The sequence below is a fragment of the Panthera uncia genome, chromosome D1, assembly GCF_023721935.1.
Source record: "Panthera uncia isolate 11264 chromosome D1, Puncia_PCG_1.0, whole genome shotgun sequence".
NCBI classification, from domain to species: domain Eukaryota; kingdom Metazoa; phylum Chordata; class Mammalia; order Carnivora; family Felidae; genus Panthera; species Panthera uncia.
Window position 1 is genome coordinate 4999465 of NC_064808.1, and position 27466 is coordinate 5026930.

Consider the following 27466-nt stretch of genomic DNA (forward strand, 5'->3'; position numbering starts at 1 on the left):
CTCAATTATAAAATGAGGATAATACCTACTTCACGGATTGCTACAACGATAAAAGGGAGATGGGATATAATGAGTAACATACAATAAGCATGCAATAAATGTTAGTTACCATTTTCATTCTCAGCCTAGCGTCCGTTCCTCTCCCCAAACAATAGCTCTAAGACCCAAAAGGATTATTCCAAGACTGCAGCGCGGGCCATGGGTCTACGTACAGAACTGCTGCCAGGCTGCGTTGTACCCCCTCCTCCCGCCCCCCACCCTACCTCTCCCCGCCCCCTCCCCATCTCCTCCCCGTTCCCTTTCCCCTCCCCGCTGTGGCTCCAATCCGCCTTGCGGCCAGCGCGCCCCACGTGCCTCACGTAAATAACCGAGTGCGCAGGCGCCCGGGACCCGCGCCCGTTGGCCGGCGCCCCGCCGCCCCGGGATCAGGGGGAGGGACGCTGGCCCCTCTGGCCGCGGGCCGCTCCGCCCCGTCGGTTGGTCCCGGTCTGTCCGTCGGTGCGTCCGGGCCTCCGGCTTCGCCCTCGCCATGGCGCCCTGGCTGCCGCTGCTGTCGCTGCTGGGGTTGCTCCCCGGCGCTTCTCCCGCCCCGCCCCACCGAGCAGCCGACGCTCGGGCCCGGGAGGCGGCGTACCCGGAGCTACTGGGGCCCGCCCGCTTCGCCCTGGAGATGTACAACCGCGGCCGGGCTGCCGGGACGCGGGCGGCGCTGGGGGCCGTGCGCGGTCGCGTCCGCCGGGTGAGGACGCGCCGGGGGCGGGGGCTCCCCAGTGCGGGTGCGCGGGGCCCCGGTCAGTGGGTTGGCAACTTTGGTCTGGACCAGGGGTGTGGGCGCTGGACGCCCGAGAGACGAACCTCTGGTAATCGGGGAAAGGGAAGGGGGTACGGCGGGGTCGTGGGAAGGACGGGCTGAGGAGGGAATGGATGTGCCTACTTCGCCCGCCGCTCCATCCAGGCGGGCGAGGGGTCCCTGTACTCCCTGAAGGCGACCCTGGAGGAGCCTCCCTGCAACGACCCCACGGTGTGCCAGCTCCCGGTGTCCAAGAAAACCCTGGTGAGTGACGGGGCTCCTGTAATTCCCCGCCCCCACAATGCGTCTGGGTCAAGTCAAGGGGAAGGGATGAGAGGCACCAACTATCCAGCGTCGAGTCACTTCACAGGCCCTGAAGGCTAGAGACTGAAATGCTCTAAAAGGGGGTGGTGGTGACAGGGTGCTGGGTGTGCCTCACTCTACACTGTGGGGGCGATTGCCTTGGAGGCGGTCTTCACCTGAGGACCTTCCAGCTGCATCTTGCCAAGGCCTTGTTCCCATACCAGCCCCCAGACTCGCTTCCTCCTCTCCCTCCAGCTCTGCAGCTTTGAAGTCCTGGATGAGCTGGGAAAACACATGCTGCTGAGGCGGGACTGTGGCCCAGTGGATACCAAGGTTACAGGTGCTGGGATAGCCCAAGGATACTGGCATAGTTCAGATAAGACTTCATTCAGGGTTCAGCCTTGATTTCTCCTCTGTTCCAACCCCATTCAGATGACAGAAATGAGACTTTAAGTTCAGTCCTTCCACTGTTGAACAAGGACCCCCTACCCCAGGTGAGGAACCGATTTCCATGTAGGAAGTTGGCTGCTGCTTTATTTACCCCCTCTTTCCCTCACCCTGGCCTGGGCTCCCTGGTCAACTGAGAAGGACTCCTTGTGAAGACCCCTGTGCCTTTCCAGGATTTTTCTGTGAAGATGGCTTCAATCTTCAAGGAGTTTGTTACCACCTATAATCGGACATATGGGACACAGGAAGGTGAGGACCCAGCCTTGGCTGTACCTGTCCCAATCAGATCAGGACATTCCCCTCCCCCCACTTGGTATCTTGGTGTTGGGAAGGGGAAGGACACAAGAGGCAGTGCCTCCTTTCAGAGACCCCTAAGTCCCCGAGTTCTTGCCCACCCTTCCAGGACTGGACAGCTACCTCAGGTACCTGGTCCCTTCTCCCATCTGATTTTCCTGGTCAGAAAGCATGGGCCTTAATCATTCTGGATAGAGTGGAATGGGGCAAAGACCAGATTTTCTCTGCTGGTGCCCCCACTTCCCTGGCATGGTAGCCGTTCCCCATGACCTCCTATCTAAGGATGCCCTTAGGAGACCATTTTGGTTCTGCCTTCACTCCTAGGATACCGTCACCCCAGCGTTGCCCCCAAAGTTGATCACACCTCCTGCTCATCGCTTGTGGGTCTGGGCCTCCCCTCACCTCCAGCCCTCCCCAGGGTCTGTCCTTAAAAAGAGCTTCAGGCCTGATCCTGAGCCCACCTCCTCCCAAGGGAGACAAGTGCTAGTTAGTCCTAGTGCCCCTCCTTTTATGATCTGCCTGGGGTCTGAGACTTTCCTCTCCTGCTCCTTGGTTCTCAGAAGCCCAGTGGCGCATGTCTGTCTTTTCCAACAACATGGTCCGAGCGCAGAAGATCCAGGCACTGGACCGTGGCACAGCTCAGTATGGGATCACCAAGTTCAGTGACCTTACAGGTAGAAGTGGTGGCCAGAGCTCTCGTGGAGCCTGAAAGAGTCAGGGCCTACTCCCACAGCCCCGGATCAGGGCTGCCTAATACTTTTCCCTGCCATCCCCTGCCCACCTTTGCCCACAGAGGAGGAGTTCCGCACCATCTATCTGAATCCTCTCCTAAAAGAGAACCACAACAAGATGATGCGTCTGGCCAAATCCATTGGTGACCGTGCCCCACCTGAGTGGGACTGGAGGACCAAGGGGGCTGTCACCAACGTCAAGAATCAGGTTGGACCCCTAAGAAGCAATGGTGGGACAGGAAGACTACCTTGGGGTTGGGAAGGGACCCAGGCCTGACTTTGTCCATATCTTGCAGGGCATGTGTGGCTCCTGCTGGGCCTTCTCAGTCACCGGCAATGTGGAGGGCCAGTGGTTCCTAAAACAGGGGGACCTGCTCTCCCTCTCTGAGCAGGGTGAGCATCCCACTCTACATACCTGTCCCCAGCCCAGCCCCTCCAGAGGGCTCCTCAGGACCAGCCTTCTGTCTCCTAGAGCTCTTGGACTGTGACAAGGTGGACAAGGCCTGCCTGGGTGGCTTGCCCTCCAACGCCTACTTGGCCATAAAGAATCTGGGTATGCATTCATGGGATCAGGATGGGCAGTGGGAGCCACTTTTGCCTCCAAAAGAAGTCACTTTGTGAGGGGGAGATATAGGAGCATGGAAGTCATGTGAACTGGGTTCAGGTCTTAATGCTGGCCCTTAACAAAGACCTTGAGCAAGGCAGCTCTTTGAGAGCCTCGGTTGCCTCCTCTGTGAAATGGGGATGATCTTGCTCACTTCATAGGATTGCCTTGAGTATCAAGTGAGGAAATACATATAAAGTTTCCGGTGCATAGCAGGGGTTCTTGGTGTTTTTGCTGCTTGGAGGTCTGTATTTCCGTAATACCACTAACCCAAGTAGCACACACCTCACCCTTTAGAAGAGGTATTAAACTGGCAATTCAGTTCAGGGGTGGGCTGCAGTGGCACAGGGCTGAGGGGCTGAGGGACTGAGGTGGCTGTACAGAGACTGGGGACCTGGCAGGTGTCTGGACCAAATTGGGAACAGACTGTCTGAGCAGGACAAGCAAGCCATGGTGAAGAGTCCCAGGAATGCCAGGATGAATGAAGATCAGAAGTTGGGAATTGAGTTCCATCTTAGCCACATTTCTCGCTGGTTACTCCCCCATCCCGCTTAGTCTCTGTTTTGTCATCTCTAGAGAGAGGCTGTTGTTCAGAGGGCATGGCCTTGGTCTGGGATGGACGAGGACCTTGAGACCTCACATATAAGGGGCTGATTATAGCTCCTGGCCAGAAGACAAGTGTATGGTAAACGGGGGTCCATCTTTTCTCTCCCCTCCCCACCCCACCCCACCCCCACCATTCCCTAGGAGGGCTGGAGACAGAGGATGACTACAGCTACAGTGGCCACTTGCAGACCTGCAGTTTCTCTGCAAAGAAGGCCAAGGTCTACATCAACGACTCAGTAGAGCTGAGCCAGAATGAGCAGAGTGAGTAAGGGACAGGGTAGGGACAGGCCAGGTGGGGCTGGGGCCTGTGTGTCCCTGATGCTGTCCCTCCCCGTCTCAGAGCTGGCGGCCTGGCTGGCCAAGAAGGGCCCCATCTCCGTTGCCATCAATGCCTTTGGCATGCAGGTAAGGTCCCTGTCTCTTGCCTGTCTCTTGCTGACTCCTTTCCCACTTCTCCTTGGAGTTGGCTCCCTACTCCTTATTCTCGCCTCCCCCCCCCCACCCCAGTTCTACCGCCGCGGGATCTCCCACCCACTGCGGCCCCTCTGCAGCCCCTGGCTCATCGACCATGCAGTGCTGCTCGTGGGCTACGGCAACCGTGAGTTCCACTGACGCCCTCTCTGCCCATCCGCCCCAGCTACAGGCAGAGATTGGACCACAGCAGCTCAGGGCCTTTGGAGGGGGAAATTGAGGGAATGCCTAGGAACCCTGTCCTACTCCTGCTTTGGGCCACGGGCCAGGCAGGAGCCCTCGGTCCCTTCTGTGGATGGCAAAGCTGAGGTAGTGGAAGGTTGAACTGAACTGTTACAGATGAATAATCTGCCAGAGGAAGACGGCCGGGTGCCCTCCCCAAGCCCCAGAGCCGCACCAGGAGGGTGGCAGGTGTGGGCCTGTCTTGTTTTCTGCTCTTTTCCTAGTGTCTGTCACAGTAGGCTACAGCAGATACTGGGAGAGGGCCAAGTGCTGGGGGCCCTGACTCCTTGCCCTCTGCCCTGCTCCTCAGGCTCTGGCATCCCCTTCTGGGCCATCAAGAACAGTTGGGGCACTGACTGGGGTGAGGAGGTGAGTCTTGTCCCCTTGGCCGTGGCTCTCCAGCTCCTATCCTGCCCTAGTGCCCTTACCAGCTCCCCTGACTCTCTGCCAGGGTTACTACTACTTGTATCGTGGGTCTGGGGCCTGTGGCGTGAACGCCATGGCCAGCTCGGCCGTGGTGAACTGAGGAGCATCAGCACAGGACCTGGTGCTGACCAGAGCAGCCCCTTCCTCAGCCTGACCTGCGTGTCCAGGCCCCTCCCCGGGAGGCACAGCTGGCTGAGTGATGGCCACCGGCTTACCTCAGGGTGAGAAGGCACTGGGCTAGGGCAAAACCCCTACCCCTCTCCACTCCACCCCACTCCTACCCTGAAGTTCCCCAGCTGCACCTTTGTAGACTTGTGGTAGCTAGGAGGCTCTTGAGCTGAAGGATGATGCCCCTGCAGTTGATGCTGGGGCAAGAACCTTGGGCTTGGATAAGGAATGGGTGGGAAGAAAATATTCTGGTCTTAAACCCAGCTCTGTCTTCAGCTGGCTCTGGCTTCCCGTCCCGGCTTTCCTCTGATGCTATAAATTCCCCTGGATTTAGGGACAGTGTTTCCTTCCACATCTAGAGAAACTGTTGTAACTACCTTTTTCTAACAGCAATAAAGAGGTGTCCTAGGCCCCAGTGTGGTGTGATTGTTCAGTACCTTTGGGCAAAGAGGGGTGGTAGGGATCCCTGGAAGGTTAAGGTTGGGCAGCTGATCCTGCTCAGGAGCATGAGGGCCCAGTGTCTGCTTCTGGAACCAAAAGGAGATGGAGAGAGGCTCACGGATGGCTCTTTATTCAGAAGTACGTGGCTGGCCGTTCTCTGAGGCCTTTGCTCCAAGAGATGGATGGAATCAGCCAGAGGGAGTCTCCTCTCTCTGACTCACGTAGAGAACCTTAGGGATTGAGGTCAGAGGTCACTCTCCCCATAGAGGGCACTGGAGAAGGCCACATAGTCCAGAGCACCAGCTGGAGCCCCGGAGCCTTTGTAGGGTGCCATACGGCGGATGCAATACTCGGCCTGCTCAGCTGGGAGCTCCCGCCGCAGCTCCTCAGGGGTGATGTAGTTCTGGGGGAGAAAAGGTTATTGAGGACCCCCAGATCCTGTTCCCTGTCCCAGCCCGCCAGCCCTCTCCACCACCCAGGACTCACCTTATCTCCTGCCAGGATCTTGAAGGAGGCCACAACTTGCTCAGCTGTGTCGGTCTCGGCTGTCTCTCGTGTCATGAAGTCAATGAATGCCTGGAAGGTCACAACTCCGGCTGCGTTGGGGTCCACCATGGTCATAATGCGAGCAAACTCCACTTCTCCCTGCAGGGATAGAGGCCAGGCACCATGCCCATGGGTGCTGAAGCCAGAGGACTCCTGATGTCCCTTTCTGGGGACTGTCCAGCTTTGGCTTGATGACCCCAGTTACAAAGTGCTCTCTTCCCTCCATAGATGGTGCCGCAGCTTAGCTCTGGCTTTATAGGAAGTCCTTTCTACTAAGCTAAAAACTGCTTCCTGTTCCTGGCAATGTCCCCTATTGCCCTTTGGTCCTGATCTTTTTTTCTGGAGCTCTCTGTAGTGCTGTTTCTCTGGGGGGAAATGTTGCAAGCTGAGGCGCTTTTGTTTTTTTCTTTTAAAACTTATTTTTATTTTTGAGAGAGAATCTTAAGCAGGCTCCATGCTCAGCACAGAGCCCAACACAGGGCTCAGTCCCAGGACCCTGGGATCGTGACAGCCAAAATCAAGAGTTAGACACTCAAACAACTGAGGCACCCAGGGATACCACAAGCTCAGGCTTTCGAGTCACGTAGAACCAGATCCAAATGCTAGCTGTGTCCTTGAGCAAGTTAATTCACCTCTCTGAGCCTTTGATGGCCCTGCGTGAAATGAGGTAATTCTGCCCAGCCCGGGTGGGTTTGATGAGGAGATGAAGTGCACGTGGAGGGGGGAGGGGTGCAGTAGGTGATCGGTATGCAGGAGAGAGGCACTGATGGGGCTCCTGCGATGCGGGCTGGGGGCACTCACCAGGTCATAGCCCATGGAGATGAGGCAAGCTCGGAAGTCGTCAGGCTCCATCATCCCATTCCGCTTCTGTAGCGCATGAGTGGATGTCAGGCTTGGCCTGCCAACCCCCCGCCCTGGCCCCCAGGTCCACCACCCCACAGGGCTGGGCCCCTGCTGACCCGGTCAAAGTGGTTGAAGGACGCCCGGAACTCGTTGAGCTGCTCCTGGCTCAGGCCCTTGGCGTCTCGGGTCAGTACCTGGTTCTCCACCTCATTGATAGTGCGGGCGATGGAGGTGAGCAGCTGCTCCCAGCCTACGCGGATGTGCTGCGGGGTCGGCGGTGGGCCAAGTCAGCGGGCGGCCAGTGCCTGGCCGCTGGCGCTAGCTTCACTTCCAATCTGCTGTGTGCCCCTGGGAGAGTCTTCCACCTTATTGGGGCTGTGTCCCTATCTGGAGGTTCCACTGAGTGGCCTCCAGCAGCCCTTCCTGCCTTGCAGTCTGGCGACTTGTTTCGTATTAAGTGTTGATCAACCGATCGTGGCGAGCCCTGGCCTGGCTTTAGACTCCTGTGTGACTCTGGACTGGTCACTTCCCCTCTCCAGATCTCAGTATCCCCATGGATACACTGGGGGACCTGGACAAGCTGAACTGGGGACCCTCCTGCGGCAGACGTGCTGTGTCCGGCCACGGCTGCCCCAGGCTTCCCTGGCCAGTGCCACTTCCCCTCTCTCCTCAGCAAGTGGATCCCACCTCCATGCTGTAGACGGTGTGCTTGTTGTCGAACACCAGGCTCTCCTGCAGAAGCTGATGGTCGCCCTCCAGCCGGTCAATGTTGCTCTTGTAGTTGATGATGTTCTGCTCCTGTTGCCGCAGCCCAGCCATCTGTTCCTCCAGAGACCCGGCCATCCCTGCTGCTAGGCGCCCCACCTCCTGTAGGGGGACCCAGGCGGGATGTGAGCTCCCTGTGGCCTGGCCCTGGCCCCACTCCCCCAGCTCGACCGCACCACCCAGGCCTTACCTCCACCTTCGCCTGGATCCAGGGCCCAACAGCATTGGCTTGAGCTGCAAACTGTCTCCGGAGCCTCTCGTTCACCTGCTGCCGGGCCAGCTCCTCCTGCAGCGTCTGGTCACGGCTGGGCACCAGCTTTCGGACCTAGGAAGGAGGGTGCTTGTGCGTGGGTCAGCTCTGGGAGCGAGAAAATGGCTTTGAGGGGAGGTGGGCTCCGACCCCTAAAACAGCCCCTGCAGCTCTGAGCCAAGATGTCTGGGCTATATGGACAAGCTCTTGGACAAGTCATTTGACCTCTTGTTTCCTCATCTGGGAAATGGTGCTGATGATATAACTGATAGCTAACCTAGGTTGTTTTATAAAGATGTCCACACTCAGGCTCAATACAGGAAAATGCTGCTGTTATAGCCATTTTACAGATGGGGCCATGACAGGAAGGGTGACTTATCCAGGGCTACATGAAGTCTGAGAGACCCCAGATCCCAAGGCGGACTTGGTTCTCCATATCTTGGGACATCTGAGGTTTCAGGGCAGTTAGAATGCACAGGAGTGGGTGGGAGGCAGGGAGAGGTCACAGGCAGTACTGACCATATCCCACTTAGCGTTGATGTCCTGCGGTGTGAGGTTGATGTAGGGGTTGGTGGAGCTGGGCCGCAGCCCGTACGTTTGGCAGATCTTCTGGATCTCACCCTGGATACCCAGGATGGCCCCTCTTTCTCGGTCAGCCTCGGGCAACGTAGCCTTGAATTGGTCGTGTGCAGTCAGCAGGCTCTGGGAACGACAGGAAGGAAGCGTCAGCCAGCACCCTTCACTTCCCACAGGCAACAGGGCAGCAGCGTGCTCCAGGCCACCCAGCAGGTCCCCGGCAGGGCTGGCTCAACCCAGGCCTCCAGTCTCCCAGCCTAACACTTGGGAACTGGGGTTTCCCTCCCACCCCCCTTCCCCAGGAACCCAAAAGAACGGCTGACGGGATTCGAGGCCAGCTTCCCCATCATCCCATCCAGCACCCCCGCACCCAGAACCCCCATGTCCACCTGGGTCTCCTCCACTGAGTGCACCAGCCACACATCCTGCAGGTCCTCCACGGCACCATCCAGCCAGTTGTTGAAGGGTGCCGCCCGCCGGGCAAACTCCAGCTGCAGCTGGTCAATGGTCTCCAGGAGCTTCTCCATCCGCTAGGAGCCATGGGGATGGTGAGTCAGCAGCCTGCCCACAGGCCCCTCACCAGCCTCCGGTCTCCAGCCCCCAGTTCCCTGGCCCCCAAGCCCACCTCCAGCGCGTCCCTCCTCTTCTGGGTCAGTGTGCCCAGGTTGTCCCACTGGTCACAGATGGCCTGGCAACGGCTGTTCACCGAGGCCGCATCATGGTAGTCCAGCTCACTGGGGGCGAGAAAAGGGATGATGGTGGGGTCAGACCACAGCCCAGATTTCCACCTGACTGTCCTCCTGGGACTGGAACCTGTGCCCCAGATGAAGGCGGGGGTGTCAGGGGAGGTGTGGGGGAAGCAGGGCAGTCCTGGGGGGGAGATGGGGGTTCCAGTGCGATCCCTGGGTAGGGGGTGTCGGCAGATCCTCAGCTCCGGTCCCTCGGGGAGCTCGGATGTGGGAGGTGGGTCGTGTTTGAAGGGTGGGATTGCTCGAGAAGGGGCGGATGTCCTGGAGGTGGGGGGCGTGGTCAAGGCTGACGGGGAGGTTTTGGGAGAACCGGCCACGGAGCTGAAGGGGGCTGAAGGGGGCGGTCAGGTTAGGGGTGGCCCAGGAGGGTGAGGCAGGCCAAGCACGGGTAGGAAGTGCGGGTCCCAGGTGGGGACAGGACAGGATTACGGGAGGAGGGGAGGAGCAAGTGGTGACGGGGAAAGACGTGAGCACCAAGGCAGGGCTGCTGACTTGAGGAGGGCAGCGGGGAGCCCGGCGGGCGGAGGGACGAAGCCAGGTAGGGGCGTTGTCACCGGGGCGAGCCGGGAGGCGGGCCACGCCTACTTGAGCTCCTGGGCCAGAGCGGCGATGTGCTCCACGCGGTCCTGGTGCGCCGCCAGGTCGCTCTCAAAGGCCTCGTGGCGCCGCAGCAACGCCCGCACCTCCTGCAGCGAGGCCGACTCGTAGTCGCGCTGGCTCAGCATGTCCTCCTTCCCTGCTCAGAGAAAGGACCGGCTCGGGTCACCCAGCGGCGGCCACGGCGGGAGAGGGGGTTCGAGCGAGGCTGCGTGACCTTGGAGATTCCTCATCTGTGAAATGCAGGTGATCACACCTGCCCGGCCTATCGGCCTATCGGCCTATCGTAGGGGTTTGTTCTGCGGCGCTAGGGTGATAAAGTGAAGTGAAGCTCCTGTTCCAGGGCATGACCTGTAAATCACGTCAGGGTCCCCGGATCCTGCACGTTTCAGGGTGGCCCTTGGTACAGTTCGGGTATTACTGCATATCGAACTACCTCCAAGCGACTAATGAGCCCCTGACCTTTGCTCACCAGTTTCCCCAGTGCCTGCCACAGTGCCTGACCCTTGGTAGACCTTCTAGGAATATTTGTTGGATGAATGAATGATGAATATAAAAGTGCTTTCAGAGTGAATTATCATAATTACACAGATAAAACTATAATAATAATAATTGCAGCAGCGACAATTTGTTGAGTACCTTTGCATCTTGCCGAGCTGGTAACAGGCTTAAAGATTCAGAAACCCCTTAAGAGTCACAAAATAGCTGTATATTTAGGGAGTTTTTATATCAAAGCATTGTTATTCTTTGTGCCCATAATCCATTATCAGATGTTTGTTCATTATTTTTATTTGTTTGTTTGTTTGTTTGTTTATATATTTATTTATTTTGTTCATTATTTTTGACAGAATTCATTTATTTGTAGGATTAACATCCCTGGTAGAGTACGGAATGAATGTTTTCGTACAGAGTGTTATATTTGACTCGTGCAGTATTTTGCCATCAATACGCTTTGAGTATAACATAATTGCTGTTAGCATTGAGGACTCACCTGCTACATGTACAAATAAAATGCTAAATGACAGATTAATCAGAGCAGACCTACAGAAGGCCAGAGCTGGGAGACAGGGGGTGAAGTTCACAGATGAAGAAACCGTGGCACAAAGAGGAGAAGGGACTTGGTCGCACAGCAAGTCAGGGTAGGACTAGAAAACAGGTCCCCGTCCCCACCCCCACCCCACCTCCCTAGCTCCTGGCAGAACAAGTGCTCCTGACCTGCGCATTTTGCCAGGATCCCCCCTCCCCCACCTGCCAGTTTTCACCCCAGGACAGACCCGAGCCCCATGAGGTGTACCCACCCCGGGTCCAGGTTTCGTGCAAGGAGGCCTTCTGCTGGAATTTCTCAGCCAGGTGCTGGAGCCGCTGCAGGCGACGGATCTCCGAGAGCAGCCAGTCCTCGTAGCCTTTCTCCACCTGCTCCAGCCCACGCCATGCGTTGGCGATGTCCTGTGGGACAGGCAGAGGTGTCTTCCATCATGGTATGCCCATTGTACAGACGGGGACACAGAGCCCAATGTCGCCCAGAGGATGTGGGCAGAACGGGGGTCACCCCATCCCCGGCCTGGCTCACCGAGACGAGCTTGCCCTCCGAGGGCATGAAGGCGGGCCGGTGGCTCAGCCGCAGCTTGGTCTGCAGCGTATTGAAGTTGATTTCCAGCTGGCACTTCTCCTGCACTCGGGGCGGCTTGTGCAGGCGCCGGTAGTCCCGGAAGTCCTCCAGCTTGCGCTGCATGGCACTCATGCTGGGCTCGCCCGCACGGTTCTCCAGCCACGGTATGGTGCGGCGGATCCACTCCAGCAGCTGCCGGGGCCAGGCAGGTGCAGCGCAGAGAGCTCTGAGCCAGTCTGCTCACCCCTTCCACCCCTGTCCACCCACACCCCGGGCTGTGGCCGGAAGGAGGGGCCTCCAGCAGAATGGGGGTCCCGGCTAATCAGGGAAGGAGTGGGATGGTAAATGTCTGAGTCCAGGGACCAGCATAGGCTAGCACAGAGCAAAGGGTCATGAGATTGCCTAAATGTGAGTGAACAGATAAATGAATGAGTAAAGCAATGAGTGATGAGGGAATCAGTGAATGACCAGGAGCTCGGACAGGCAGCAGAGGGCAGGAGACGAGTGAAGACGGCAGGAAGAGGCTGGAGGAGGCCAAGGCCAAGGCCCTGGGGTGAGGGAGGCTCTGTGGGCCCGGGCTTGGGCCAGGGTTGGCGGAGCACAGGTAGGGGAAGGGGAAGGGCCCTCTCTGGCCTCAGTCTCACCTCACTGGCAAGCTTCTCGTACTCCTCCATCAGCTTCTCGTTCTCCTGGTTCACAGCCAGCACCTTACAGATCCTGTTGGCAGCCGTCTCTGCCTGTCACGGGAGGCCGAAAAGGTGGGCACTAGAATGAGCTACTGCTTTCCCTGACACAGCTTTCCTCTGTAAAGCCCTTAAAATTTGGCTCCGTGCAGATAGGGGAGCACATCTTTCAGGATGAGGAGGGAGCTCCCAGACCAGATGCCTCTGCTTCTGAGTTCCCCAGAGCCTGAGCATATGTGGCTGGGACAGTGGCACTCCCACCCACATGGGGCCCAGCACCTCCAAATGTCGGACCACAAGCCCAGCCCAGGCAGCAGGAGCGGGGGGCCCCCTTACCTGCTCAGCCCCGGCGAAGGCGTGGTAGAAGCAGGAAACGTAGGTCATGATGGCCTTCTCATCAGGCTTTGGGGTGTTCACGATGTCTAGGGGACAGCAGCGAGATACAGGTATTTATTGCCCAAAGCCAGGCTTGAGGAATGGGCTCACGCCCCTAACAAGGCAGAGAGCTCCCTCGAGACGGTAAGGGTGGAGACATCTAGTCACAGTTACCAACCGCCAGCGACCCCAAACCTAGCGTCTGCCTCTTCCCTGGAGCCCTCCCCAATCACCCCAGTGTCCAGCAACCTGCCCCTCTGTGGGGTGAGAAAAGCGTAAGGGAGCGGGTGAGTGAGCAGACACGCGGCCCTCAAGAAGCACCAGCCCACACTGCCCGGTGTCTCTAACCATCCCATCCCTCTGTGGGTCCACCTGTCTTCTGTCTTTTCCCCAAGTCCTCATCCATTGGTGTCCACAGACCCAGGGCACGAGGCACAGTAGGTGCTCAGAAAATGTTTGCTGCGGGGCGCCTGGGTGGCTCAGTCGGTTAAGCGTCCGACTTCGGCTCAGGTCACGATCTCGCGGTCTGTGAGTTCGAGCCCCGCGTCGGGCTCTGTGCTGACTGCTCAGAGCCTGGAGCCCGTTTCGGATTCTGTGTCTCCCTCTCTCTCTCTGACCCTCCCCCGTTCATGCTCTGTCTCTCTCTGTCTCAAAAATAAATAAATGTTAAAAAAAATTTTAAAAAAAAAAAAAAAGAAAATGTTTGCTGCTTCAATTGACTGAAGACTTGACTGGGCACAGGGACAAGAGGCAGGGCCTGCCCTTAAGGAGCTCCATGCTCCCAGGTACCCAGGTCACAGATCTGAGACAGAAGGTGGCACCATGAGGGAAGAAGAGGAGAGGCTGCTTCCACTGGCTGGTGAGGGGTAGGCAGGCATGATAGAGGGCTCCTGGAGAAGGGGGCCTTGGGCAGGAAGGATTCTGATGGAGATGGGGGGGGAAGGGGGAGGGGAGAGAATTCCAGGAGGAGGGAAGAGCAGGGGCAAAGGTGAGAGGGTGGGACCACGCCATTGGTCAGTAAGTGGAGTCCTCGCCCAGGCTAGACTTCCTCTCACCTTCGGCATCCAACATCCTGGGGATGTCCAAGTATTTCTCCGCCACCTCAAAGGCAGTGTTTAGGTTGCCAATGGGGTCATCCTAGATGGGCAGGAGCAGGGACAGGTGAAATGGCAGCTGAGGGCAGAGGTGGGAAGTCGGGGGTGGGAGTGACAGAGGCCTACCTTGCGCAGTTTGGCATAGTCGATGAGGTCAGGGCGGTGTCGGTGGATGAGAGCACAGAGAGCCAGGCCATCCTTCCAGCTGGACAGACAGAAGTGGGGGTCAGTCCCGGATTCGAGCTGAGGCTCTGTGCTTCCCTCACTCCAGGAGCATCCCCATCAGGACAGCCTCATCAGTAAAATGGAGTTGTCTAAACTCCTTGGCTTGGCATTTGAAGCCTTTCGTTACCAGAGCTGGACCATCTCCTCCAAGCTTATCATGATTCCTTCACATACCCTGTCCTTGGGCCACACCAATATCTAGATGTTTTTGCTTACAAGGTCCCCTCTGGCTGGAATGCGGTTCCAGGGATGCCCCCAATGCACCCTCCCTCACCCTCCTGGATTCCATCGCAACATCGACTGAGTCCTCCTATTTTCAGACACTGTGCCAGGAACTTGGCTGTGACCTCTCCTCTCCTGGGGCTTGTGATAGGGGCCAGCTCTGTGCCCCAGAGCCCCGCAGAGGCCCGCGTGCATGTGCTGACCGGCTGACAGACCTGGTGTGGAAGTTCTGCACATTGACGTTGCGGTACGGCGCTGTCTTCCGCTGGCACCACAGGAGCAAGCCTTCCTTGGCCGAGGTTTCTGGGTGGGGATGGGGAGAGATATTAGCTGGGGAGAGGGGTCTGGGCCAGCCCTCCCACTCTATCGCTTCCCCACCACTCACCCTCCACAGAGATGTCCTGGATGGCGAAGCGAAGGATGATGGTCCAGATCATGCCCAGGGTCATCTTCAGGTTCCCGTCAACAATCTCTGCAGGGTGGGGAGTGGGGACAGATTCCAGCCGACATTCAAGGCCTGTACCACCTCAGCTGCCTTCCCTCCTGCTCCGCTCTCCGGCCCTTGTCCCCCATCCCAGAGCCGGTACCTAGTAAGTGTTCAATCCCGGAACACCTACTAGCGCCAGGTCCTGTGCCGGCACTTTGGGCACGTTTGCCCCTTAACAGCCCCTCCCAAGAGGCATGGATGGTCGACTCCGTGGGTGAAGAGACTGAGGCTCACAGAAGCGACTTGACGCCGGGACCGCCCTCCAACCCCCTCCCAGGTCTTCTCCTGCCACCTCCCTACCTTCGGCACCAATGGACACCAGCTTAACCCCCTTGCTGGCAATGAAGTCCAGGGCCTTGTTGACATTGGCGATCTTGTGGAAGCGCATCTTGCCTTTGTCTGGCCTGGGTAGCCTCTCTCCTGGGTGTAAGAGGAGAGGTCAAGGGTCAAAGGTCACAAGAAAAAGCTGAAGACCCTGTCCTCAAACTTCCCCCTCCCCCACTTCATCCCCTCCAGCACTCTGCTGCCGCGTTCCCCCAGCTCTCCGGATTCTCCTAGGTCCCAGGGCCCCTGTGCATTGATTTGCGCCCCTCACCTGAAATGACCTCCAAGAGCAACATGAGTTTGAGGCCATTGCGGAAATCCTCCTCGATGTTTTCAATCTGGGTGCCGGCCTTGCGCAGGTGTGAGTTGCACCAGGCAGTGAAGGTCTGGGGGGCAGAGGACAGCACTTAGACCCTAGCGCCGGCTCTGGGGGACATCAGGGTAGATCTCAGAGCCCGGGCCCCAGATTCAAGTCCTGGCCCAGCCACTGACTTGCCATGCAAGTCCTTGTCTCTCTCTGAGCTTTAATTCTCCTGGAAAAGGAAAAGTGGGCGCTGGGGCCCACACAGGTCCCACTTTGGACCTGGGACACACCAGTTCCGGTCAGTCTCAAGCACCTGAGGGGGATTTAGAAAAATTGTAAAGCATACGCTCCAAAGTGTGGGGCCCTCCCACACACAAGGGCCAATGCAGGGTGATACCGCCCTTCTAAGGCCTGAAAAATTCTGGACTGAAGCATGTCCGGCTCTGAGGGTTGTGCCTGAGGAACTGTGCACCCGTGTTACTATTATCTCAGCCCCACTGCCCTCCCAGGGCTGTTGTGAATTGGCCTCCAAGTAGAACGTGAGGGTGCGAGAGCTTTGCAGGTCGCAGAGGATCATCTGGGCACAAGCGCGGCCTAACACGGCTCCTGGAGGTGACTGCCCTTCCCGTCTCCCTAGAGTCATCCTCAGCCTCAGCCTCTGTCTGGGAGGGGGGGGGGGGGGGGCTGCTGTGCAGTTGGGTGTATATTGGGGATGGGCGTGACCTGGTGCAGCCTGGTGCACAAGTTTCCACCAACCTGTCAAGCCTTCAAGCCCTGGATTCTGCCATTAGCCACAGAGTCCTTGGTAGAATCTATCCTTGGGCTCCAACTCACTCACTGTGGCCCAGGGTGCACCCCTTGCCCTTTCTTGGGCTCAGTCTCCCCATTTGTACAATTAATCGCCCAGACTTCACGATGTCCCCAGGTCCTTCTTCCTCCAATCTGGCAGGATTCTAGAATCCAGAGCATTCCCCCACCACAGAGCAATGAATTCTGGGAGGTGGCCCTGGAAGTCAATTGGAATTGTTTCCCTCAGATAGCTTCCCTTCCCCAGACCAGCTTTTCAGCTGTCCTTAGAGCTGGACGTGAAAGATGATGCTTTAAATACTTGAAGGACTGTCGTTGCTAAGGAAAGAAAGTGAGCTTCCCGTCACTGGAGGTATACAAGTGAGTCTGAGCACTACTGGTTGGGGCCCCAAGCATAGGAGAAGGCAGTCGGATTCTCTGTAGTTCCCTCCAAACCCAGAGTCTGAGATGCTCTGGGTCTAGATAAGGCAGGGAGGAGAGGCAGGACTGGGTGGGGGTTCCATGGCGGAGGAAGGGGCATTCTTTCCTTTGACAAACATGACTCTTAATGAGATGTGGTCCCTGCCGTAAAGGAGCTCACGGTCCATTAAAGAGTCACGTTGGTCTGAGAAGTGCTGGGAGAGACTAGTGTCGGGGAGAGGAGGGAAAGAACTCTTCAAATCAGATGGGGGGCCTCCTGGAGGAGGCTACTATCTGATCTGAGCTGCAATGGAAGGGCAGGAATTATTCAGACAGAGAAGGGCAGGCAAGGGCACGCCAGGCAGGGCCAGCGCCACAGGCAAACGCTCAGCAGGGAGAAACAGCTGTGAGGTCTGTGGGGCTATAGCTATCTGGGTGCCGCTGGAATGAAGCTGGGGGTGTTGGGGTATAAGTGGTGAGAAGCAGGCCGGAGGGGCGGCAGGGGCCAGGTCATGCACGATCTTGGGTGCTAAGCCAGGGACTTTCAACTTGATCCTGAGGGCAACAGGGAAGAGAGGGAAGCTTTCAGGCAGAGGGAGGTGGGCAGAAAAGTGTCTTAGAAAGCTCTTTCTGGTTACAGAGTGGAGGCAAACGGCTTGGCAGAGCAGAAGGGAGAGGTGAGGAGGTGGTGCCCAGGACCAGGGTGAGAGAGGAAGGGTGCCAGTGAGGCGGCATAGGGCAGGATCAGACAGATGGGGTAGAAACACTTTTCCTTGCTGAACTGTAAGCTCCCTGAGGCAGAGGTTTTGTTTTGTTTCCTGCTGAATTCCTGACGCCTAAAACAGCACCTGGCCCATAGTAGGATCTCCCTAAGAAATACTGAATGAATGTTTTTGAATGAGGTTGAACGAAGAGGACTCAGGCATCGAGCAGGAGCAGGAAGGAGTGCTCCAAGACCCAGAGGAAGTGCAGGGGTGGAGTGGGGCTGAGGATGAGCATAGAGATGCTCAAGTTGGAGGAGAAAGAAACTCTGGAATGGCCAACTCCCAGAGATGCTGATTAATTTCCGGAGCATCTATGTTGTGCAGCCGTTGAATGAATGGATGAGGTGGGTGGCTCTAGGTTGAGTTAGAAGGATATCCCTGATATTTCGTTAAGTGATGAAGGCAAGTTACAGACTAGCACGTGTCTAATGAAGGGCGGGCGGACCTGGACCTGAGAGAAACATGGTGGGTGGGGTAGGGATAGGAGTTGCGGCAGAACAGATGGCAGCTGGAGCCAGGGGCAGGGATGACATCACCGGGAGATGGCCAGACCCAAGGACCGCAGCCTTGCTCGGAGACAGGTGCAGGAGGAGCTTGAGGGGAAACGTGTCACCGGGGGCACCCCAGCCTAGTCAGCTGAGCCTCCCAGACTCTGGGGTCATCTCCTGTCATCTAACCCAGCAGGAGTGCTCTGATTCTAAACCCTAGGATTCTCAGATCCTGCAAATTCCACTGAGCACTCCTGTTCCCTGCCCTTTCCTGGAGTCGCACACTGTTGGCAAATGCTGAGCGGGGTCCGATGACTTCATGGTGTCCTCCCTACCCCTGGCCTGCCACTCCCCAAAGTTTCCTCACTCCAGCCCGGATCATTTTCTCTTTTGGGAACCCAGGTGTTCTGCCCCCTCCACTTGGGAAAGTCTGGGAGTGAAAATAGATCAGGGAGGGGGCCCGAGTGCCCTACAAGGCTGGGCCTGGGCAGCAGCTGCCCGTGTGCCCCACTCCAGCTCCCTCAAGGCGCTGCCTCAGCACAAAGTGTCCATCTGGCCGGAGCGTCAGGTTACTGTGTAAGGGGACCCAGGCTCCCCTCCTCCTTGACCCTGTGGCCTTTTCAGCAGACTTAGGGCCTCTGGGGTGGGAAGGGGTATCTTGAGAAGGAGTGGGGGTGGGGCAGACAAGGGGCAAGGACTCTCAGGTTGGGTGGGGGGTCCTGCTTTATGACAGCATATGATTTGGGTTCTATCTCTGCCCCTTTCGGGGCTTCAGTTCCTCATTTGACAATTGGGATGGAGTCGAAATGAACCCCAGGGTGGAGAGAATAGAGAGAAGAGAGTGGGGAGGGGTCTGGGATGGTTCCCTCCTCCCGCACACTCCCAGGCCCACCAGTTGCCCAGCTGCAAGTCCTCTGGGTGGGGTCTAGGATATTTAACTAGAGGGTTGGTGGTGTGGGGAGAAAGACTATTCTCCCCACGCTCCCCAAACTTGGATCTCCTGGGCTTCACCCAATCCTTTTTCGCCAACAGAAGTGGGGCAGTGGGCACTGGGTAATGAACCCTGAGGGGTGGGGACCCCAGAAACTCTACTGGTTATCCTAAACCCCTCATGAGCGCTCCCAGCCCTCTCTTCCAGCCCTAGGGGACGGCAGAGGACTGATGGGCAGAGCCTGGGCTAGGGAGTGGCTCTCCGGGTTAAGACAGGCTCTGCCCCAGACCTGCTGAGATGCCAAGGACAAACCGCCCGTCTTCTCAGGCCTCAGTTTTGCCATGTGGAAATGGGTGAGCACTCACTTTCCGCTGCTGCTTCTCCCAGGCCGGGTCCAGCAGTAGGTCGCGGTCCCAGTCCTCCTCCTGTTCCATGTACTCGCCGCCCCCGCCGCCGCCCGCGAAGGGCCCCTCCCTGACCCCCAGACCCTCGGGCTGCATAACCATCATCATCTTGCTCGGGCTCCTGGCTCCGCTGCGCTCGGCGCTCTCCAGAACACCGGGGCCGCGTTAAGTAGCTCCCCGCCCAGCCCCGGATCGGATTCGCGCTAAATATGGGGGAGGAGGGAGGGGCCGGATGGGGGCGAGGGCGCTCGGGTCGGGACCTGGCGAGAGGTTGCCCTGGGGCCAGGGGACTGCAGGATTTGGGGGTGCTGGGGGGATCCCATGGCGGAGATTCGGGGTTCCCGTCCCGGCTCCGCCTCTTGGGTGCTGTGTGGCCGTAGGAAAGCCACGGCCCTCTCTGTTTCCTCATGTGTACAACGGAGATGACGATAATAACAGTGACTGTAGACCGCTCTAGAAGCTGCCCCTTAGGCCTCCTCCTGACCCTCTCCTTGCGCGGTGCTGGTGGGAAACATAGAGCCCTATCCCCATTTCACAGTCAGAAACAGCGAGGCGCTGAGCTGTTTGAATGTTTTCTGGGGTGATGGAGACACTCGGGCATGGGAAGGGGTTCCAGGCCAGCTGGATGAGCCGATGCAGGGCTATTAATATCGGGGCGGCTGGGGGTTGAGGGGGAATGAATGTGCTGAGCCGGGAAACCCCGATGCCACCGAGTCTGCAACTCAATCCTCCAAACCAGCCAGCGAGAGCAGAGGGCGTAGCTTCGGTGGAGGGGCGTGGCCTCCGCTGGCGGGCGGAGCTATAACGTGCTGTCCTTCCCTGCTCCAGCGCCAACGGGATTCCAAGCTTCTCGCTGGCTCGTTCGGCCGTCCAATCACATGTCTGCATCTTCGGGCCGCTCCCTGTGACTCTAAGCCCCCTTCGAGCTTCTATTGGTCGTAGAGGGCGTCCGTCTGCCATTATCCCCGCCCCAATACGGAAGCGGTGGTGTACTAGGGACCCGATAGCCGGTGGGGTCTAGGCCATGGGGCAGCCCTGGGCGGCGGGGAGCGCGGAGGGGGCGCCCGCGCGGCTGCCCCTCGTGCTCACTGCGCTGTGGGCCACGGCTGTGGGCTTGGAGCTGGCCTATGTGCTAGTTCTGGGTCCCGGGCCACCCCCGCTGGGACCCCTGGCTCGGGCCTTGCAGCTAGTGCTGGCCGCCTTCCAGCTGCTCAACCTGCTGGGCAACGTGGGGCTCTTCCTGCGCTCCGATCCCAGCATCCGGGGCGTGATGCTGGCCGGCCGCGGTCTGGGCCAGGGCTGGGCGTGAGTGGGGCGCGGGATCTGGCGAGGGGGGAAAGCAGGAGGAGCCTTGGACTGGGGGAGGCGCCCTAGGACCTGAAGATGTTAGAACCAGATTATAATAGGATCCGCTTGTTAGAGCCGGAACACTCTTTTAGAACCTGGATGGTAGATCCTGAAGACGTATCATTCATTCACTTGCAAATATTTAATGAGCACCTGCTATGTGCAAGGTACTGTTCCGGCCACTGGAGGTACAATAAAATAGATTCCTGACACCCTGGAGCTGATTTCAGTGGGGGAGGGGGCAGATGATTAGTTACAGGCATGATAAATTAGCAAATTCTATAGAATGTTAGAAGATGTTGGTGGTATGGAAACAAAAAGAGCAGAGTAAACGGTGTGCAGGTTGCAGTTTGAAATAGGGTAGTCAAGGTAGGTATTTGCACAGACTTGAAGGAGGTGGGGGAGTTAGCCATGTGGGGATCTGGGGGAAGAGCATTCCAGGCAGAGGGAATAGACAGTGGAAAGACTCTGAGGCAGTTATGTGCCTTGCATGTTCCTGGAACAGCAAGAAGGCCATGGTGGCTGGTGTGGAGTGAGAGGGGGAGGAGAGAGGTTGGAGATGGAAAGACCTTGCAGGACACTGAAGGCTTTGCTTTTACTGGCAGTGAGATGGATAGCCACTGAAGGGTTTTGAGCAGAGGAGAAGGGCACGACTTAGACTTCTAAGGATCAGTCTGGGTGCTGGCGTGAGACTAGACTAGGAGGAAACAAAGCTGGAATCAGGGAGAATAATTAAGAGTCTGTTGCAGTAATCCAGTGATCTTTTGGTGACTTGGACCAACGTGGTGAGCACAGAGGAAGTGAGAAGTTTGCTCCTGGGTGTTAGAGGCCTTAGGACTGGATGTCTGAGCTGCAGGAGCCCTCGGACCTGCAGTGCTAGAACTGGAAGGGCCCAGGAAGTGGTGTTCAGCCTGCATTTATGTATGATGAACTTGAGGCTTAGTGAGGACAGCGGCTGTGCCTGCTTCCCCAGGATGGGCTCAGAGGCTGATCGGGCCTGACGAGGTGCTCAGAGCTGCTGGGGGAACTGACTCTGTGGTTCCTTCTCTGCAGTTACTGCTACCAGTGCCAAAGCCAGGTGCCACCACGCAGTGGGCATTGCTCTGCCTGCCGCGTCTGCATCCTTCGTCGGGATCACCACTGTCGCCTGCTGGGCCGCTGCGTGGGATTCCGCAACTACCGGCCCTTCCTGTGCCTGTTGCTTCATGCTGCGGGTGTCCTGCTCCACGTCTCTGTGCTGCTGGGTCCTGCCCTGTCGGCCCTCCTGCGAGCCCACGCACCCCTCCACATCGCGGCCCTCCTCCTGCTGCCCTGGCTCATGCTGCTCACAGGTGGGGAGCTTTGCAGTGGGCCATTCTGGTGGGGGATGGGATTTCTGGCTGGTTCCCCTGGTAGCGCCCTGGGGACCCAGTCCCAGTGTCATTTATGGGGGGTGAGGGCAGCCCGGGATTCAGCTGGGTGTGCAGTACAGTAAAATACAGGGCCTTGACACAGGTACAGAGTTCTGGCTGGGAGAATCGGGGAAGGGTTCTAGGTGTGGGCACAGAAGGAAAGACTAGTGGGGATTCAGGACATAGGTTGGGATGGGGAGGGAGCATTCTAAGTGGGGGTGCATTCTGAGTGAGGGGAGCAGCCTGAGCAAAGGCATAGAGGTTGGGCAGGGAGTAGGTTCAGACTGGATGGTGGAGGTCCTGGATGCTGGTGTGAGGAGATAGCCAGCCCTGACTTGACTGGACAGTAGGGAGCCAGTGAAGTTTATAGTCAGGGGAAGCTCCAGGCTTTGGAAGTTGGGAGGAGAGGACATGGATCAGGAGGTTGATGGAGAGGCCATGTTCTGGATGACAGACTTCTTCCTCTTTCTTCTGACGACCCCCCGCCTCCCTGAGATAAAATCCACCCCCCCCTATTTTTTTTTTATACTATTTGTTGTCTCCCCCTGAAATGCTTTGAGGTTTCTCTCCCTTGACTCCTTCCTCCCGACTCCTCCGTGGTGCCCTTTGTAACCTTGTCCTGCGGTTACTAAACTCCATGACCATTCAGTGGTCACTGTGTCTCCTTCTCCTCTCCAAACCCCAGTCTGTCCCAAGGGCCCCTCCCTGCAGCCTGGGGGGAGGCCTTGGAAGGCCCAGTGGGGATCTCAGTGTCTTCCTCTGCCCACTGGCTCCCTGAGCAGCCTCCTTGATGACCCCCAAGCCCTCCAGCTACACCTCCCTGTGGCCATTGCCCTCTGAGCCCTGGGCCCTGGTGAAATCCTGGGTGTCTGAAAGTCTGGGTGAATGGCCCAATCAATGTCCCCGTTGCTCAGCCTCTTGCCCTTCTCCTCCATTTGACTCCCTCCCTCTACTCCCACATCCACCCTAGACCTTGTCAGAGGCCAAACTGTGTCAGAGCCAACACCTCCCAAATCACGCTATGAGCCTGTCACCCCTTTCTCTGCTCCCCACCTCCTCTCCTTCTCGCCAGCTCTCACTCTGACACTCCAGGACACCTGCTTCGTGAGCGCCTGGCCCTCACCTTTCTGTCCATCAGCCCTCCCCACGTCACTGCCCCCACATCCAGCTTAGAATCCTCATTCTCACCATTCTTCTGCCAACATCTCAATCCTCTTGCTCTGTCTGCCTCCCGCTGTGCCTTCCTGGCTTCTCTGTGTCTGCCCCTGGCTGCTGCCAGCTTCCAGAGATGCTCGGTACTTCATGGCAGTTGGTACCATGCCGTGTTCATGGCTGTGGACCCCAGCAGATCCAACCTGACTGCCTCCGGCTTCTCCTGATGTCTGGCCCGTCCTTCCTGCTCAGAAGCCTCGCTGTGGGCCTGCTCTCCTCCTGCCAACCCAGGCTCTCTCTGCATGCTTCCTCTGGGTTTTCCCATCGGTACAAAGCCTCTCTTCACCCCACATCCTCCTCCTCCCTAGCTCTTGCCTCCTGGCTCTTCTCCTGTCAGCAGCCAAGCTGCTGCTACTGCTGCTTTTTTTTCTTCTTCTTTTAATGTTTATTTATTTATTTTTTAGAGAGAAAGGGAGAGAGAGAGAGAGAGAGAGAGAGAGAGCAAGCGGGGGAGAGAGCAGAGAGGGAGACAGAGAATCCCAAGCAGTTTTGAGCTGTCAGTGCAGAACCTGACGTGGGGCTCAAACTCAAACCATGAGATCATGACCTGAGCTGAAGTCAAGATTCAGACAGATGCTTAAAAGTCAGACGCTTAACCGACTGAGCCACCCAGGCACCCCTAGCAGCCAAGCTTCTTGAAGGACTTGCCCGGGTACAAGACCTTTCTGCCTCAAGACTGCTGACCTCCAACCTCCTGGATGGCCTGTATCCTGGATTCTCCAACAGCCCTTCCTGCATCCTGTTTCCTTCTTTCTTTCTGGTTTCCCTCTCTCTTCTTTTTTTTTTTTTTTTAATTTATTTATTTTGAGAGAGAGAGAGAAAAAGAGAGAGTGGGGGAGGGGCAGAGAGAATCCCAAGCAGGCTGCACACCAGTAGTCGCCGAGCCTGACTCAGGGCTCAGACTCACGAACTGTGAGATCATGACCTGAGCCGAGATCAAGAGTCGGACGCTTAACTGAGCCACCCAGGCGTCCCTTCCCTCTCTCTTCTTGGTTGGGTCCCAGAGGACCTGCTGCTGAGGTCATGGTGTTGATTCCATCTTACTCTACACTCTGGTGGGTTTCGGAACTGCCTGTGCTCCAACCGCCTGCGGATCTGCATGTCCAGCCTGGGCTTCTCTCCTGAGCTTCCAGAACCATCCATGCATGGGTCTCCCAGACGCCCCTCCATCCTGCCTCAGGACCTTCAGACAGAATGTTTTCTCCCCTCTTCACCTAGCAGATACCTCCTTCAGGCACCACCCAAGATGTCGCTTTATTAAAACAGATGAAACCCACTTCCTTTAGCCTAATACATCTGCTTGGCATTTCCCCACACAGCCTCTTTTTTATTGAAGTAGAATTCCTATAACATGAAATTCGTCCTTTTAACCACTTTCTAGAATACAATTCAGTGGCATTCAGTACATTCACAATGTTGTGCAACCGTCACCACTATCTAATTCCAGAACATTTTCCTCACCCCCAAAGGAAAGCCTGTGCCATTAAACAGTCCCTCCCCATTCCTCCCTTGAATCCCCCAGGCCCTGGTAACCACTGATCTACGGTCTTGTCTCTTTGGATTTGCCTGTTTGGGACGTTTCACGTGAATGGCGTCATAGAATATGTGACTTTGGCGTCTGGCTGCTTTCAGTGAGCACAGTGTTTCATGACTTCCTGTAGTTCATTTGTTCAGCGGATACTTAGTACCTACTGTGGGCTGGGAGGTGCTGTGTTTTTCCATCGTAACACACATCACTGCTGTGATTAAGTAACTGAGAAGCGATCTCTTAAACGTCTGTCTGTGAACTCCCGGGGGTTAGGGGTCCTGTCTGCTGTTCATCTTGGTGCCTGGTACCATGTCTCGTACCCGGGAGGTGCTCACAAGTTTATGATGAATGGAAGTCAGATCTTGGGTAAGGAGCTGTGTCTGCCCAGGTCACCAATGGGGGCTGGCTAAGGAACAGCCAGAGTGTTTGCTGAGCAGAGGAACGAGCCCCTGCTTCGCAGTAGAAGGTGAGGGCAGGAGCTGGGCTTTGGGAGGACTGGGCCCGCTGCTGCTCCCTGACCCTCTTGCTTTCTCCTTGCAGGCAGAGTGTCTCTGGCGCAGTTTGCCCTGGCCTTTGTGACCGACACGTGTGTGGCAGGTGCACTGTTGTGCGGGGCTGGGCTGCTCTTCCATGGGATGCTGTTGCTGCGGGGCCAGACCACGTGGGAGTGGGCTCGGGGCCAGCACTCTTATGATCTGGGCCCTTGCCACAACCTGCAGGCGGCCCTGGGGCCCCGCTGGGTCCTTGTCTGGCTCTGGCCCTTCCTGGCCTCCCCCTTGCCCGGAGACGGGATCACCTTCCAGACTGCAGCTGATGTGGGCCTCACAGCCTCCTGACTCCAGGAAGAGCCAGAGCTGTTCGGGAAGAGGGGAGCGGGAGAGGGGGCTCCTAACTCATCTCAGGCCCATCCCTAACCTCAGGAGGGGAGGTGCACTGGTACTTAATGCCTTTTGGCAACTCCAGTCCCATCCTTGGCCTTGCCCCTGCCCAGCTTGGACTCCAGTGTCCAGGGCTTGGGCCCTGCAGCTCTGCCTCATTGGCCCTCTGGCAGAGTGGCAGGTTTGGCAAGGGGCTGCTTGGCCAGCCTAGTCACCCCTTTGCCAAGTTAATAAAGCGCCCACTTGGTTCTTGGACTCCCTCCATCTTTCTAGGTTTCTGGTTCCTCTCACTGTCAGGCCTGGGACCCACAGAATGCCTGAGGGCATGAGGGGCCAGGGCTCTGCCTCCTGTGGCCTTGGTGGGGGCCAGAGCTGGGGCACAGCAGGCCAGGGCTGCATGTAGGGACCCAGGGAAAGAGAATGCAACATTCTTTCCCTGGTTCAGTGCTTTATAATTAGAAGCATCTCCACGACACTCACTGTGCCTCTTTTTGACTAATCTGGTACCGGAGGCAGCAGTTATGAGAGTTGATGGGATGAGATCATGGGGCAGTGAATGGAGGAGTCAGGATTTGAACCCAGATATTTGTGCTTTCTCCTTCGTCCTTACACAGCTGAGGAAAGTGTGTAGGCAAAACCGAGGCAGAGAAATCAGGTGGAGATGTTCAAGCATCTGAAGGATGATGCTCAGAAGGCCAAGCTCTTCCTCTCTGGAGCTACCTGTTAAACATTTTTATTTAAATATAGTAAATAGACTTCCTGTTAAATGTGGCAGGTTTAAACACATGGGTTTACCTCTGTTTCCTCTTAAAATCTAAAATGAGAGTAAAGAAATAAAACAGGTATAAATTTACAAGGAGAGAGAAAGTAGGAGGGAGACAGTAATAGACCAAAGGACCTGATGATGTTTTGAAACATGGGAAATGGATGGAGGCTCATAAACTCTCTTAGCAGAGAATTAGAAATTAATTAAATGTTCCTAGAAGGAGGGGCCAAGAAGCAGCCAAATTGTCCCCCAGAGCCCTGGAGGCTCAGGAACTCTCCTGGCACCATGAAAGGCAAGGTTTGGGACGGACAGTAGGGGGACTGATCCAAAGGGCAACTGGGTTGCCCTCCCCCCAGGGCACTCCCTACCCCTGGCAGCCAAGCAGCTATCCTCCTAGGGTAGAGATGGGTGCTATTCGAAGAAGCTTTGGGTCTCAGGGGCACTGGGGGAGGGTGGGGGGGGAGGGGTTGGACCCAAAACGGGGTTAAGTGAAAAAGTCTACAGATGCTGCCAAGGGTGGGGGGTTGTCATCCCGTGACACGGCAGGCTTGTCACCCAGGAACCCTCAGAGAAGTCCATCCTTCTGACAGGCCCTGCCCATGCCCACAGAGGTTTGAGCTGCTAGGGCTTCGTTTTTTCCAAATGGCATGTTCAAGAACTATTTTGTAACTGTTAGGAATGTGGTGTGCCTGGCACTCTGTGCTGCTTTACCCCTCCAGAATACTTTTTTCTTTCCTTTCTTTTTCTTTCTTTCTTCCTTTCTCTTCTTTCTTTCTTTTTTAATTAAATAGTAAGGAGAGGCAAGAAGATATTTATAAAATAAAGAGAAACTCCCTCCCCAGCCCCATTTAAGAAGAGATGGAACCCACTTCTTTGAAGTCCCCGCTGTGCCCTCCCTGGTCGAGAAAACACTGTGCTGTCTTCACCATTCCCTTGCTTTGCCTTGTAATTGCATTACCTAGGTCTGTATCGGTTTTGCATGTTTTTGAATTTTATATAAATGGAATCATACCGTTTATTCAGTCACTCAGTATTATGTTTCTGAGATTTATCCAAATCAATGTGTATAGCTGTGGGGCATTCCTTTTCCTTGCTGGATAGTGAGCCACTGAATCTACCGCAATTTATTTGTCCCATTTTGTCTCACGGGTCATTTTATCTGCCCCTGTTGTGTGACTCCCTAAGATCCATCCGTGGTCCTTGCTCTTCCACATAAATTTTAGAATCCACTTGTTAAGTTCCACCAATAAAAATCCCTTTGAGATTGTGAATGGAACCCAACTGAATTTACAGATCGGTTTGGGGAAAATCAGCATCTATATGAAATTGCATTTTTCAGTCATGAACATGGTGTATCTATTAGATGTTTTCAATAAAATTATATACTTTTTCTCATAAA

At 56.5% G+C, this 27466-nt stretch overlaps 3 protein-coding genes and 1 long non-coding RNA gene across 5 annotated transcripts; 3 read left to right on the forward strand and 1 right to left on the reverse strand.

Annotated features, from left to right (window-relative positions):
• Positions 1-372: 372 nt before the first annotated feature.
• CTSF (cathepsin F) lies at positions 373-5477 on the forward strand. The gene is made up of 14 exons (XM_049615935.1): positions 373-739; positions 956-1054; positions 1349-1433; positions 1526-1587; positions 1714-1789; positions 2395-2508; positions 2628-2773; positions 2862-2958; positions 3038-3118; positions 3917-4036; positions 4116-4180; positions 4283-4373; positions 4779-4837; positions 4920-5477. The coding sequence occupies exons 1-14, from the start codon at positions 530-532 to the stop codon at positions 4992-4994; spliced, it is 1380 nt and encodes a 459-aa protein (XP_049471892.1). The 5' UTR covers positions 373-529; the 3' UTR covers positions 4995-5477.
• Positions 5478-5636: 159 nt separating this feature from the next.
• ACTN3 (actinin alpha 3) lies at positions 5637-19053 on the reverse strand. The gene is made up of 21 exons (XM_049616218.1): positions 18907-19053; positions 15120-15234; positions 14825-14944; positions 14423-14509; positions 14253-14340; positions 13717-13795; positions 13552-13633; positions 12458-12543; positions 12083-12175; positions 11400-11630; positions 11128-11275; positions 9818-9968; positions 9109-9217; positions 8873-9013; positions 8427-8609; positions 7848-7982; positions 7580-7759; positions 7009-7155; positions 6851-6916; positions 5990-6148; positions 5637-5906 (listed from the first exon to the last, which is right to left on the reverse strand). Exons 1-21 carry the CDS (start codon positions 19051-19053, stop codon positions 5748-5750), a joined length of 2706 nt encoding a protein of 901 aa, XP_049472175.1. The 3' UTR covers positions 5637-5747.
• On the forward strand, positions 13479-15157 carry LOC125911985 (uncharacterized). Its single transcript, XR_007454565.1, has 2 exons — positions 13479-14284; positions 14432-15157. It is a non-coding gene; the product is annotated as an uncharacterized LOC125911985 (long non-coding RNA).
• Positions 19054-19633: 580 nt separating the features above from the next.
• ZDHHC24 (zinc finger DHHC-type containing 24) lies at positions 19634-27466 on the forward strand. 2 transcript variants are annotated; one of them, XM_049616142.1, is made up of 3 exons: positions 19634-20250; positions 21346-21623; positions 24964-27466. In XM_049616142.1, the coding sequence occupies exons 1-3, from the start codon at positions 19970-19972 to the stop codon at positions 25257-25259; spliced, it is 855 nt and encodes a 284-aa protein (XP_049472099.1). In that variant the 5' UTR covers positions 19634-19969; the 3' UTR covers positions 25260-27466. The 2 variants fall into 2 exon arrangements, with proteins under 2 accessions (XP_049472099.1, XP_049472108.1); XM_049616151.1 differs by having other exon boundaries at positions 20154-20459.